We start from the raw sequence: 14,659 nt of genomic DNA on the forward strand, positions 1-14,659 counted from the left end.
CCTATTTCCGCTCAATTGCTTCAGCCAGCCGTCAGAAGGCCTGGAGAGCTCAGCCAAGGGGTAGGGTCCTTGACTCATTTTAATGAAGGAAAAATTTCCTCTAGGAACAAATACATTTTTAATGAGCCATTTTCTGGCAGATTAAATTATTTTAGTAGTCACACCAAGTATATTAATCCTTTCCCATCTGTCGTTGTGCCTTATTACAAATGCAAAAACATATTAAGAGCCCCATCACCCACCATCCCAGGGAAGTCATTAATTTGTTCGCAGAAAATTAGGATTTTACACATAGATTCACCCTCGCCTCTCAATGGTAATAAACATGCCCAGGCAACTGGAATTAGGAAAACTGTGGGGTTTTCCCCTCTGACCCAGCTTGCTCCTTCATCAGGACGTTGTCACAGACTATCTGTGCCACCAGAGAGAACAGATGCTATTATTATATTTCTTTCTTTAACTTCGGCCCGATTCTTCGCATTTTCCCTATTTGAAAAGCAATATGCTTGCTGTGTAACATTTTGTGAGCCTAACGCTGAAGCAGCCCGTGTTCGAGGTAGAAAGAAGGGTCAGGAGATCAATGGGAACCTGCAGATCCCAGAACCGGAAGGGCCCCGCTGTCCAGGGCCTGGCCTAGCGGGAAGGCAGGCGAGGGCGAGCAGCGAGAGAGGCTGCTGTCTCAGCACCTTGAAGCCCTGAGGACCTGGAGCCTGGGATTTGGGAGTGGAGGGCAGGCACAGGCCTGCTTCTTGACCTACAGCTCCCCACACCCCTGCCTGGCACGGCACCAGCATCAGCCTGTAACGGTCCCGCTCTCTCCCCAGCCGCCTCCTCCCCAGATGGGCTCCAGGGGAACAGAGAGGGAAGAGAGTGACCATCCACTGAGCTATTCCTGAATCCGGGTGTAGGCGGACACGGAGTGGTGCCGTTGGCCCCCTCCTGCTTCCTGAGGGGAGACAGGGGCCCTCGGAGAGTGTCTGGTAGCTCACCCCTTCACTGTCCCCTGCTGCCGGGAGTAATTCTGAGGACAGTTAGAAAGGATAGCAGCGTGCTCCTTAGTGACACAAACAAATAAGAGGGTAGATGGGAGGGAGGGAGAGGAGGTTCCTTCCCAGCTTGCTTCTCCCTTCTTGGCCCATTGCAGTGGGTGCCTGGAAATGGAGGGGGGGGCTCCCCTGCTGATGTGCTGGAGGATAGGGTGTCGACCCCCCGCCGAGAGAGAGAGAGAGAGAGAGAGAGAGAAAAGGCAATTGATGTGAAATGGACTTGAGACTGCTCTCCAGGAGCTCAGCGAACCCTGTGACGGTTACAGTCTGTGCTTATCTCCACGGGAATGTTTTCACTTTTGAGCACTTTCTTCCGGGAAGCAAGCAGAACCCGGGCAGGGGAGGTATTTAAGATGGAGGACGAAAACCTGGTCAAGCAGGCGACAAACAACTCACCACACAGGTCACATCGCCGTGCCTCTCTTGGATGCACTGCGCATTCACGCTGCAAGGATTCAGCTCAGGATTTCGGCAGTTCCTTTCGGTTTTGCACCCCCTTGTCTGATCACCCGTGTACCCTGGTTTGCAGGGCCCACAGCGGTAAGATCCCTGCAGGAAGCAAAGATCAGACGGTGAGCCGCGGGCTCAGAACCATGAGCAAAGCTACCGCGATCGTGTTTGTTTTCCCACGTACTCGATGATGCCGGGAAGACCCGACCTCCCCTGCCTGCCTCGCCGCGTGCATGTCCTAAGATTGTGGGAATGCAGAGGAAGATGCCACCAGCCCGGGAGTGGCAGCGAGCCACGCAGATGTGAGGGAGGAAGGCTGGAATGAACCACTGTCACTGGCCTGCCAGCTCCAGTGTGAGGACAAAAGGGGAAAGGACTGATGGCGCCCATGAAGCTCTGGGAGGTGGAGTGAGGATTTATTCTGGGGACAAGGGAGGTGGTTTGATTGAAAAGCAGGTTAGGGAGGAAGAAAAAGGTTGTTTTTTTTTTTTTAACCATTCCTTTGGCTTTTTTACAACTGAGTGATGGAGAACAGGAGTGCAGAGAAATGTCAGTGGCCTTGCCCTGAGAATTCTCAACGAGCGAGGCGGCGCCGGCGGCCAGTGAGCTAGCTGTCGGCTCCACGGCAACGGTGCTGCCCAGGCCAGCCATGACTTCATGGTTTTTTAAAACAGCTTGACTGAGATCAAATTTACATTTCATGAATGACATCCGTGTAAAGTCTATAGCTCAAGGATTCTGGTCACAAGCAGCCTCCCACTTGCCACGGCCAAAGGGTGCTCTTTGGTGGCCCCTCCTGACCTGTCAGCCTCACGGGACGGCTCCGTGGGGCCAGGTCTCCCCTTTTCTTTACTCCTGCTCTTTTGCCTCTGCCCCTTCCTGAGGTTCGCTGGAGTTCTACTTTCTAGAGAGCTCTACCATCCGGTTTCCCTCCCCCAGGTGGTGTGAGTGATTCCCTTCAGGTCAGGGTCTCCCAAATCGATATCGGCACACGAGGTAAGACAGCCCAGGGGAGAAGCCCAGAAGCAACAGCAGCAGAGCGTGTGGATGAGAACACAGGCTCTGTGGCCAGACCGGAAGCCTTAGGAGATGATAGGCCTGGGCCCCATTACCTTCCCACAGCTCAGCAACATCAACTCTAAAATGGGAATAATAGTGCCTAGAGACAAAATGGTTGTCAAGATTCAAATATGTGATTTGTTATTTATAAAATGTTTTTACATACAAGGTAACTAGGAACCTAGAGATGGGATAACTTTCCCATGGACCTCAAGTGGGAAGCCGCCATTTTGTCATGGACTCAGTGGCTCTCTTGTGGACAGTTTACTGGGCCACACCTCTATCCTGCAATCAGTGGACAAGAACTTTCAGAAATATACATATATTTCTGAATATATACCAGAATATACATTTTGGACCCCCCCCAAGGGCTAAGCATTTTAATACAAATGACTTTTGAAAAGATTCCTAAAAATAATGAATACTCTTTGGGGATTGTGTCATCACCAATACAATGCATATTCTGAACCATATAAACTCAGAAGATCTTCACGTTTTTAAAATAAAAGATCAATGGTTTACTCAATAAATTTTTTTCTGAAAGCCTAACATGGCAACTTCAATTAAAGTCTGGCACTTATAAAAATTTTTTTATATAAAAAATTTATTATATATAAAATTTATATATAAATTATTATAAATTTTTACATATAGAAATTACTTATAAGATTATTCTTACATGGAAAGCTCTTTTTCAATATGAACTTTTATCTTCATATGCCAATCAGATATATTGTGCCCATCTGTTCTATGTGTATTTTGGGGTTATGATTTATAAACATACACTTGTTTCAATAACTGGTCTGCTTTGATAACACCCTCCATGAAAAAATACTTACCAAAGTGTTAATACAGATAGAATTGAGAACACATGCTCCATTTCGACACTCATCAACGTCGGTGCAGACCTAGTGCAGGAAAGTTCAAAGAGATACTCTGTTTAAGCAGAAATGCAAATAAATTTTGCTTTGTTTTGATAGATTTGTGTGAAGGCATGAAATTTCAGGTACAATGCTAAGAGGAGCATCATTTTAGCCACCTCCTTGTGTTTGTATCACTCTGTACCTAACCCAATTTCAAGTGATAGCTGCTGATCTGGTATTTCACAAGAAGTATGGTGTTCACATTAGCCAGGGCCCTGGGGATTTTCCTACTCCAGGGCTAATTTTTCTGTTAATTTTCTGGCTCCTATTCTCACATTATATGTGTAACATAGATTTGAAGCTCCTAGCAGTATACTGTACAACCCTGAAGCTTCGATTTGTTGTGGGCAATTTCCCTTTTTGTCGACCATGTCCCAGAGATGACATCCAGCTTCCTTGTCACTTGCGAGGGCTAGCGGTTTTCTCATCTCCTTCTAACAGGTAGGGTAGCTCTTTGAGGCTGTGTCTTTCTGCAGGGGCGTTAGGACTTTCCCAAGGTGTGCATAGATGTTCAAACCCCAGATCCCCACTCCTGGCGCCGACACCCAGCTCCCATGTCCCATGAACTTGAATTTGTTAGGCTGTGGCGAGCTGACTCTCTTCTACTTCAGTTCCGTCCACCACACTGCTGGAAATCTTACTAGCGCACATAAAGCACTGACTATTTCGTTTTGTCTATTTTCCTTGGTTTGGTCTTGGAGATTTTGTCTTTAGAAGAGAGGAAGAAAAACTCTGGGTCATTACTCTAACGGCTTCTTGTCACTCCTACGTGTCCAGCTTGCCTCCTTTTTCTAGTCTAAAAAACGATGCCCTCTAGCGTCCTTTGATAGGCAGCTAGAAAATAACGAACCCCTGCCCTTCTTCAATCTAATAATTTCGCTAAGGTAGTAAAATATATTTATAGACCAACCATTTTCAAGGGCTGAAAACATCAAAAAGAATTTCACAGTCAGTCAGTTAAATAACGGCCACGATATAGTAGAACATTTAGAAATAAATGGAGACTGTCACAAAGTGCTCAAGTGCTTTATGGCAATTTATAGCTTATAAAGAAGAAGGGGGTTTCCTCAGGGGGTTATTTCTACTCTTGAATTCCTCTCATCTCTGAAACAGCTTCTTATCAGCCACAGTGACTCTATAAAAGTGACCTAATTTTTCAAAGCTTTTATTTGTTTCCCTGATTCTCAAGTTATTCTGTGGGACAAAATGTTCAATGGCTAACAGAAGAGGCTGGAAATCTCGCCACGTGTTTAGTATTACGTCACTCACTGTTCTCCTAGTGATGCTCTATTATCCTGACTTAAGAGCTTCCTTCCTACTAGACAGGATGAACATAATTGCTCAGAAATGAGCGGAAAGCGTCCTCATTTGCCCGCAGGGTCCTGTGACATTCCACGTGGCACTGACTGTTCAAAGAGGTTATAATGAAAGAGGTGGGAACAAACCAAAGTTTTTCAGTTGGTAATTCAGATTAAAAAAATGAATAGAAAGACCATCACTTCAGCCCACCTGCTTGTTTGACTTGGCGAAACTGATGCCGACACCCTGTACCACAGGCCCGGTGAAGCCCACCGGGCAGGCCTCACACCGGAAGCCGGGAGCCAAGTTCACACAGCGCACGCCTGGGTAGCAGGGATGGTATTTGCACTGGAAAGGAAAACAAACAAACAAAAAAAATAAATAAACAAAACAAAACACAAAACAAAAATAAAAAACAAAGTCTTTAGCGTCACAGGGAAAACACAAACTTTCATCCATCCACTCGGATGTGCTCCTTTGCCTAACCATCCATTAGTTGGTGCCCAAAGTGGTAAAAGGAAATAAAAGCTTCTTATTTCATCGTTACCCAAAGAATCCCAGACACACACAGGATGGGGTTACATTTCAGTGGGTTTTGCTGAATCACGGGAGAATGGCACGGCCAAGTGAAAAGGTCCTTCATGATCACCAGTCTACCTCCCAGTGTCAATTCCCTGATATTCTACCTTGTAATAGAAAAATTGCCACGAAAGGACAGTGCTCCGGGACCACTTGTTAGCTGGCTGTTAGAGGAATCCAAACAGACTACTGGGCCAGCTTCTCCACTGAAGGGATCCAGAGAAGACAGAGCCAGAGCACTTGTGTCTTTGTAAGATGTGGTCTACTGGGGCTGTGCCTGCCTTCATGTCCTCTCAAGTCCACAGCTCTTCCAAAGCTCTCTGTGGAGTCTAGGAGACTGGTTTTGTTTTTTTTTTTCCTAACCACTTCAACTAATGTAAAAAACATGACCACTTCCTGCACTTTCAAAAGGACGAAAATTCCAGCTCACAGATAGAAACCAGATGCAGTTCTGTGACACATGCACAATGATTCTCCAATTGAGGGATTACTACAGGCCATCTTAATTGCTTACTACCGAGGAGGTAATTAGCCCAGTCCTACCATGAGCCTGCAGAGCTGTGTGTGTGTGTGTGTGTGTGCGTGCGTGTGCGCACGCACACCCCTAAACTCCTTGCATGCCCCTTCTTTGTCCTTCTAGCCTGGTGGGAAGAGAAAGGCATATTCTCACGGTAGCCTTGCTACACATGTGAACACTGCTGTGGGACTGGACTCAAGACTGGTTAGCTGTGCCCTTGAATCAGTCTCCTGCAGAGGCTTTGCAAGCCAGCCAAGCAGCCTGTATTCGCTGTATGTGTGTCTCTGGCTCTGTCCTTCAGCACTTCTGATTACTCACAGATTACAGGACCTCCTCAAACAGGTCTTGTTGGTTTGAGATGCCCATCTGCACTTCCAGTTTAGGAAAGCTGAAGAAATTAGTTGCAAGCCCTGAAATACAACCTAACACAGATCTCCCCTGCCCCCATACGTAGAAGTGTAGAAAAATCAAAACTGTAATGCTGATCGCACAGCAGAAATAATCAGCGTTGGAAGCACCAATGTCTGCAGGGTATCAACACGGCCTGGGGGACGAGCTGCAGACAGAGCAAGGAGACATGATCCATGCCGCCACCATGGTGCGTCACGCCTACTATGTCCCCCTGCTCGTGGTCGCTCGTGCTCTCTCAGGGTTCACAAGGGTGTAGTTGTTATGTCACCTGGAGGACACCCCAAGTCCTCCACCTTGCTAGAGGACACCCCAGGACAGCCACCTGGCTGCAGGGTGTCCAAGACACTTAGGGAGCCCCCACCCCATCGAGGTGAACTGTTACCTCATCGATATCAGAACAGGTGACCCCGTTTCCTGTGTAGCCGTCAGGGCAGGGCCCACACTGGAAGCCGTCTCTGGTGTCCATACAGCGGACGCCGCGGAAACACGAGTTGGAGTCACAGCGACGCACGGGTGGTATCGGGGGTGTCGGGGGTGCGGGGGGCGCCGGGGGCATCAGTGTGTTTGGGGTTGGAGACTGAAAGCTGAGTGGACCTAGAGAAAAGCAATAATCCGTAGACCTACTGACCACCAGCAAAACACACACAGCTGATACAAAACAAAGTTTGGTTTCCCAACAAGCTCTCCCTTCCCTCCAACTTGGTGCCAACCATCCAGAAGCCACCGTCAGTGTCGCCTCACCCCAGGCTCTCCAACCATCCTCCCCTGCCCAAACAACTCCGAACAAAGCAGCTACTGGAACAGCACTTACCGCAAGCCTGGCACTCAGCAATAGTGTTCCGCAAAAATGAGGTTTCCTTGACCTTGAGAAACGGGGAAGAAAAAACAAGATGGAAAAGGAGATCTGAAATGTAATCTGGGAATGAAAGCATTCCCGGGTAGCAATCTAGTAAACGCTTCTTAAAGGAGTGCTCAGGTACCCCTTGAGGGCTCCCTCTCTGCTCCGAGCCACCGTGTTTCTCACGTACCCGACCCCCATTTCCAGAGCCCTCCTAACAGACCTCCAGGGAGCTGGGTGCACGGGGCGCCTGAGGTTGGCCTCCTGCCCGCCTGCCCGCCTCTGCGGCCTCTGCAGCTCTGCTCGCTCATACAATGAGCTGCTCCGGCAGGACCAGTGTTTTCTGATGTCCTTGCCATTACCTGCTGTCTCAGAAGATCCTTCACCTCTCCCAGTAGCTGGTTTAGCTGCATCATTTGCCCCAGGAACTGCCGATTAAAGTCTCCTGTAGCAACAGCAAAAAGCAAAGGGCCTTCAGCTGTGAGCAGACGCTCCTCCAGTGCCTTGAAAACCAGTAACTTCCCAGGGAACCATCACAACAAATACCTAACGTACAGGAATTTAACTTGGGTTTATTCATCTAATTCACCTAAAAAATGATACTGAGGCCACTGGCTGTTAGCCCAGATTCCTGAGCTATAAAAACAAAAGTGCAATGGACATATTTTCTTGTCCTGGACTTTGGCACAAGAGATCTCTGTAGACACATCCTATTGGGGTTCTCTGCCGAAGTCCCCCTTTCAGGGGTGGGACCCAGGGCCCTTGGGGTCTGAGGCTTTATCTGGACCGATGGAGGTGTACCACCCGCCCCAGAGCCCACACCTGTGCTTGCCGTGGCCAGCGGCTCACTCTGCTGCAGGAAGCAGTCCTGCAGGCTGGCCACCTGGAACAGCGAGCCTCTCACCACCAGCTTCAGCTCTTCCAAGAAGTCCTGGAAGAAATCACATCCATACCACATGCTGCTGCCGCTGCTCTGAAGGTAATGTGCTCACATACTCACACACTTTTCCTAACAGCCTAAGTAGCCCTGTATCCTTGGACTCTGACATCTGACATAATTCTGTGGGTTTGATTTTGTTCCTGAAACCGGCCAGCCCTATCCTCTTGACTGAAGCAAATATGGAAGGAGCCAACAGCCTAGGAATATGTGAGCCTCCAGCTTGGCCTGAGGGTGCATCAAGGTGGATCCTAGGCCAGGAAAGGCTTTGAGTTTCATGGTAAGCAAGTTATTTTGTGTCAGGAGCCTATTAAGAATTGTCTGGCCTTTATTTATGGAGCTTAGACCATAATAAAAAAGATACTGATCTCAATTTTAAAGATGATTGTTTTTAGGATGTCTTAGCTCCAAGTTTTAGCGAAATCCCTGATTGTCCCAGGCTAGGAGAATGAAGAAGCAGTATACTCTAGGGTTATTAGGTAGCTGGGATCGTATGTTTACATTTTGGGTTGATGTCAATCATTTATTGTTAGTCCCAAGGTCAATTTCCTTACTGCTTTATCTTGTAACTTTTAATCGGACCATTATATGTTCATGACAGAAAGAGTTTATGTGAATTGCCAATGTAAAGTCATCTCCTTTTAATTTAAAAATGAGGATGCTGAGGATTTTCAGAGTTCTACTTTTTAATTTAGCTGAGTTATGATGCGTACAACACGTGTTATATAATGGATATTGTTTTGGACGTCAGGCTATGAGCTCTGTGGGGGCAGGGCCATGACTGTTTTGCCTCCTATGCTTTCCCTAATGCCTAGAATATACCTATTTGTTAATTCACTGAATAAATGAGGTGACTGTGAAGATAGAGTGTGAGGGTCTCTGATCGTCTAAGGATTTAGAACTTTTGAAAAAATTCCAGTAGGTATAGTTTCTGTTGACCCTGTCACGGCTGACTCCTGGCTTTTGGAAATTGACTTATTTGGTGGTAGACATGAATTTCTGAAATGTCAGTGACACAATTTCTATCATTCTGATTATTTGGGCTACCCTAGGGATTCAGAAATAAAGTTCAGCATATCTCTCTCTTCACTATTTTTTTGTCTATGGAAATCTACACTAAGTATGTAAACATCTTTCTCTCTTTTTCTGCAAAAACAAAACAAAATCTTTGAATTTTAGCTTTCTTGAAATTTCTGCTTGAAGATGCTTCCTATTTTCCAAGCACAAAATTCTAGTATCAGATTGATAGTTTTTACATTATTATATAAAACTTCTCAGCATTCCTAGTTGTAATGGATATTGCTATTTATTCCCAGCCCTTTGTACAAAGGGCTCAGAGCAGCTTGTAACTAAAGCACGTATAATAAAATAATAAAACATAAATGCAAAGTGCGGATTGAGGCACAGAAAATAACATTATGGGCCATAACAGATGAATACAGTTACTGATTTTGGCATTGACTTCCATATCAGATAAAATTCAGGAACTATGACCAGTTATAGTTATAATTAATGGAAAGGACAAAGAATGCTAGTTCTTCATAGGAAACTATCTCCTAACACAAATTTTTTAAAAGAAATACATGCGGCAATTTTTACAGTAGGTGCCATGATATAATGAAAAATACCATCAATATGGCATAAAACAGACAACAGACATGATGGAACTTTCAAGGCCTTGTGGAACTAAGTTGGCAATGAGGTCCCTTTTGTTAGGGATGCTCTAATAAGACCTTTGAAAAATATTGTTTCTAAGTTCTTGGCAGTTTCTACTCATTCTTTATCACTTTTGTTAAAGTAATAAATACTATCATCATAGAAAGGTTAAAATTATATCATCCTACTGCCCTAAGATTTTGTTTTTGTTTTTTGTTGTTTGAAATAATTTCCATGCCCAACATGGGGCTCGAACTCATGACCCTACGATCAAGAGTCACATGTTCTACCAACTGAGCCAGCCAGGTGTCCCTTAAGATTGTTTTCTTTAATTTTTGCTAATCCTTTCCAACTTTGCAATTATGTCCAAAGGTCTTCATATAGCATCTAAAGCAGAAGCTTTCCATTTTAGCTTCCCATTAGAATCGGTATTTTTAAAAATACCTACACCTTGGCACCATTTCAATAGATTCTGATTCACTTGATCCTGAGGGTGGGCCCTCTAGCAAGAGTTTAAGTTCCCCAGGTGATTAGAATTATGCAGTCAGACCCACTCCTGACCTCGGCACATTCCTCTGCCCTCCCTGAGCCTGGGCAGCCCATCTTTCCAGGTTGGAGGATGGTTTGTGGGTTCCTACCTGTGCCTTCCTCTGGAAAGTCCTCAATTCAATGGACTCGGGACTCTGGGAGGGGCTGGAAAAGGCTCTGGGGAGATGGCGCACAGAATCCACTTGGGTGCAGTCCACATAGAGTTCTACAGAGCCAGCCCCTTGCTGCAAGTTGCTCAGTCTCAGGAGGACCCTGTGCCGCCTACCATCCGCCAGCTGCAGGTTGTTGAAAACCACCAAATGAATCTTCCCGTCATTCTTCAGATAACGGAGGATGGCTGGAAGCAAGCACATACCAGTCAATGATGAGATAAGGGGAGTGGGGCTGGGGGCGTGGGGCAGGTCTCTGCTGAGCCTCTAGGTCACAAGGCCCGGTTACGGAAAAGAATCCAAGGAAGCTGGAAGCAGAAATATTCAACATCTTAAGTGCCATCCATTGTTCTAGGCGCTGGTAAGCCACTCTGTTACTGAGGATGCTTTGTGCTCATGCGAAGACAGTATAGGTGGTAAATCTGAAAACACACTAGTTCAGACAGCAATAAGTACAATGAGCAAGCAGAACGCATTGAAAGTCAACTGAAATCCAAGTAAGCTCTTCAACGCATAAATTAATTGACCAAATATTTCCTGAGCACTACACTGGGGGGCTGGGCGCTGCCCTGAGCTGCTTTCAACATTTAATTTCTATTCATTGCAAACTAGCAAATTGGAATAACTCCAGATGACAAAAGTGAAGCTTAGGAAAGGGAAGGCACTTGCTCAAGGACGTCTTAAGTGGCAGGACCAGAATTTGAAACTGACTGTGGCTTATTCCATGACTAAAAGAAGGTGATGTATGGAGATAGGCCTGTGTAAGCATATACCGAAAGGAGCAGAATCTGTCATACTGTCCCTCAACAACCCATCTTCAGTTTAACAACGCTCAGAGAACCGAAGATACCCATGGTCACAAAAGAAGGACTAGAAGAGGATCCATCACCTCATCTTCTCTCTTTTTTTTTTTTTTGTTTTGTTTTGTTTTTCTATGTAGGTAGCTATCCATTCACTTAGCTTATTAAGCTCAAGCATTTTCACTTTTTTGTTAAATGAAAATTCAGACGTATTTTAGGATTCTGGTTTTCTGTCTGGTTTTACTCCATTATGGTCTTGAATTTGTTGAGCTCTGAGCTAAAAATCTATTCCTGGCTGCTGAGCCTTTGGGAGTAAAGCCCATTGGGTGAGGTTTGCTATAAAGACCAAAGTGAATTGCTTCCAAGGGCTTAGTGAGCCTACCAAGAACACCTCCAGATCCGTTCAAAGGTACCGTTGCCAAACCCAAGTTCATTATCAGAAACAATCATTTCAGAAATATATAAGAAAAATTTGGCACAACACGTATGTATAAAAAGAGAGGGTGGGCTGGCTACTTAAATTATGATATAATCATGAAATGGAATACTATGGAATAGGTGCATGCTAAAAACCCAAAAATGTTTCCAGTGTTTTGCTGAGTGAAAAAAGGGTTGAGTCACCGTGTAATCTCATACAGAAAAAATATACAGAAAATTAGAAGGAAATATGTCAACATTAATGTGGTCATTGCTGGTTGCTTGGATGATGAATTTTTCCTCTCGCTCATCTTTATTGTCTAATTTTTGCACAAGAAACATTAATTACTTATACAATACACAAAAAAGAAGCAATGACTTACACATCTATACCCAGACTGTGTTTCCATCAAGCTGTATGCTTTGTAGCAAGTAACTTGGACTATTTTTCCTCAGATACCTTTTCTGTACCAACTTGGTGCTGCCTCATGGAGTCACCAGCCTGTTTATGTTGTGGTACTGCCAGAGAAAATAATCACTACTGTGAAACTTTTGAGTTTACTCGAAGACTTCCTCCAAATATATTACACTTTCTAGGTTGTTATTCCCACAAGACTAGGTCTGCTTTTCCATTTGACCATGGCCGGAGAGGGCCAGATGGCTTTAGGTTCTGTACTGTAGGGAGACGCCAGGAGGAGTAAGGAGATCTTCTTTTCTGCTTATGTGGTCACCACAGCTTGCTTACTAAGAGAAAAGAATTGGTAAGACTTGGCAAGACAAGACTGGCTAGAAGGCCTTCGTAGGACGATGGTAGAGTACTATGTTTTCTGAAGTAAAGGGCTGATAAGACATAAATCACTGTGGTATGAAAAGAAAGAACAGGAAGGAAGAAAAGAGGAGTAAAAATTCTTGAGATATTGTAAATACAGGATACCATAGAATTTTTACCCCTCTATTTAATATTGTTGAGAATTTAAATAGTAACTGCATAGCTAGAAACTGGAGGCCCATATGGTACCCAAAAGGGGGAAAACGGACCAAAACATGTCTTTTTAAAGACTTTATTTATTTGAGAGAGAGAGAAGGGAGAGAGTAGAGGGAGAGGGACAGCAGACGTGGGGCTTGATCCCACTACCCTGAGACCCCAAGACCACGACGTGAGCCGAAACCAAGAGTCGGATGCTTAACCGACTGAGCCACCCAGGTGTCCCACTAGTTCAACTTTTAAAACTCTCTCTCTTTTGTTTTTAAATTGTACACTTTTTTTTTTTAAGATTTTTTACTTATTTATTTGAGAGAGAGAGACAGTGAGAGAGAGCATGAGTGAGGAGAAGGTCAGAGAGCGAAGCAGACTCCCCGTGGAGCTGGGAGCCCGATGTGGGACTCGATCCGGGGACTCCGGGATCACGACCTGAGCCGAAGGCAGTCGTCCAACCAACAGAGCCACCCAGGCGTCGCCAACTTTTATTTTTTATTTATTTATTTATTTATTTATTTAAAAGATTTTATTTATTTATTTGACAGAGAGAAATCACAAGCAGATGGAGAGGCAGGCAGAGAGAGAGAGAGGGAAGCAGGCTCTCCGCCGAGCAGAGCGCCCGATGCGGGACCCGATCCCAGGACCCTGAGATCATGACCCGAGCTGAAGGCAGCGGCCCAAACCACTGAGCCACCCAGGGGTACCCGGAGTTTTTACAGGCCTATGAAAATGCCACTGGGACCACCGAGCTTCACTGAGGTCACAGACACGTAGAGTCAACACGTCCTTATTCTCCTTGCAGCTACAATCCAGACTCCTCATATCTTTTTTTTTTTAAAGATTTTTATTTATTTGACAGAGAGAGAGATCACAAGTAGGCAGAGAGGCAGGCAGAGAGAGTGGGAGAAGCAGGCTTCCTGCTGAGCAGAGAGCCCGATGCGGGGCTCGATCCCAGGACCTGAGCTGAAGGCAGAGGCTTAACCCACTGCGCCACCCAGGCGACCCCAGACTCCGTATATTAACATGTTGGAGAGGATACCTCTAGTGGCTTAAAACAAACGGCCTTGGTTTTCTTCCCCAACCTGGTATTTCTGTGGATTTCAAAGGAAACATATTGTTATGGGCATCTTGTCTGCTTTTTAACCGGCCTTCCAGGGCATGTGGGCCATGATTTCTTTTCACAACTGGATCACCGAGTTTAATTTCATAAATAGTACCCAGCGGAATACTTTGCATGTCACAGGTGCCCACTGAACACTGTGCATGTGCACTTTCGATGAATAATGCAACGATGGCACTGAAAGCATTTCATATATAAATTAGAAAGTTTGGAGAGTGGCAATTCAACATCCATTGCAGGCAGCAAAACCTCCTGTCGTGTTCATGCTGTCATTTAAGGGCATTCTACACTTCTGCCTTGCTCTGTGTTGCAATGCAATACTGAAATGACAAATTCCTTGTGCTATTAGATCTTGTGACAATAGCAAGAAGAAAAAGAAAAAAAAAAAGGACAAGAAGAATTATGGAAACTTCCGTCTTCACGGTGTCTGTTCACAGAAAAATTATCAAGTGCGTTGACATTTGCCATTCTTCATATTTGATCCAGTCATTTGCATTCCTCTTATGGCTTCCATTTTTCATTTTTCTGTTTTATTGCAAACTCCTTACTTCAGTGCTTTAATACTTATTTTATCTTCAGAGGAGTAAGACTACCCCAGAGGGCAGACAGTCACCTGCTCAGGAAGCTCAATGTTTTCACATCAGTCATAGCAAGTCCAGAAACAGTTGAAAGCTCTGGCTCCAGGAGCCTGCAGCCTGCTGGGTAGAAGTGTCCCTGACCTTCTGCAGAGACAGCACCACTGGAACAGCAGAGAACAGACATAGAGAACAGACATGGCTGCCTTCTTCTCTCTAGTCCCATTTCCCAGTGTTCACATAGCCCTAGCTTAGCCCAACACACACACACACACCGCGGACAGAGAGCAAAACAGAGGGGAAGTACTACAGCGCCAGGAACACAATCATTTCCTCCTCCAGCAGGAGTGCAGAG

The 14,659-nt window shown here is 45.4% G+C and overlaps 1 protein-coding gene across 1 annotated transcript in view; it reads right to left on the bottom strand.

Moving 5' to 3' along the window:
• Positions 1-14,659, bottom strand: part of THBS4 (thrombospondin 4) — a 44,210-nt gene that overhangs the window by 13,802 nt on the left and 15,749 nt on the right. Inside the window, exons 3-10 of the mRNA XM_032335865.1 lie at positions 10,354-10,601; positions 7,945-8,053; positions 7,485-7,567; positions 7,096-7,147; positions 6,667-6,878; positions 4,988-5,125; positions 3,395-3,463; positions 1,443-1,595 (exon numbers count right to left, since the gene is read on the bottom strand). Coding sequence (XP_032191756.1) covers positions 1,443-1,595; positions 3,395-3,463; positions 4,988-5,125; positions 6,667-6,878; positions 7,096-7,147; positions 7,485-7,567; positions 7,945-8,053; positions 10,354-10,601 — 1,064 coding nt within the window. The remainder of the gene's footprint in view (positions 1-1,442; positions 1,596-3,394; positions 3,464-4,987; positions 5,126-6,666; positions 6,879-7,095; positions 7,148-7,484; positions 7,568-7,944; positions 8,054-10,353; positions 10,602-14,659) is intronic.

The sequence above is a fragment of the Mustela erminea genome, chromosome 3 (assembly GCF_009829155.1).
Source record: "Mustela erminea isolate mMusErm1 chromosome 3, mMusErm1.Pri, whole genome shotgun sequence".
Classification (NCBI taxonomy): Eukaryota; Metazoa; Chordata; class Mammalia; order Carnivora; family Mustelidae; genus Mustela; species Mustela erminea.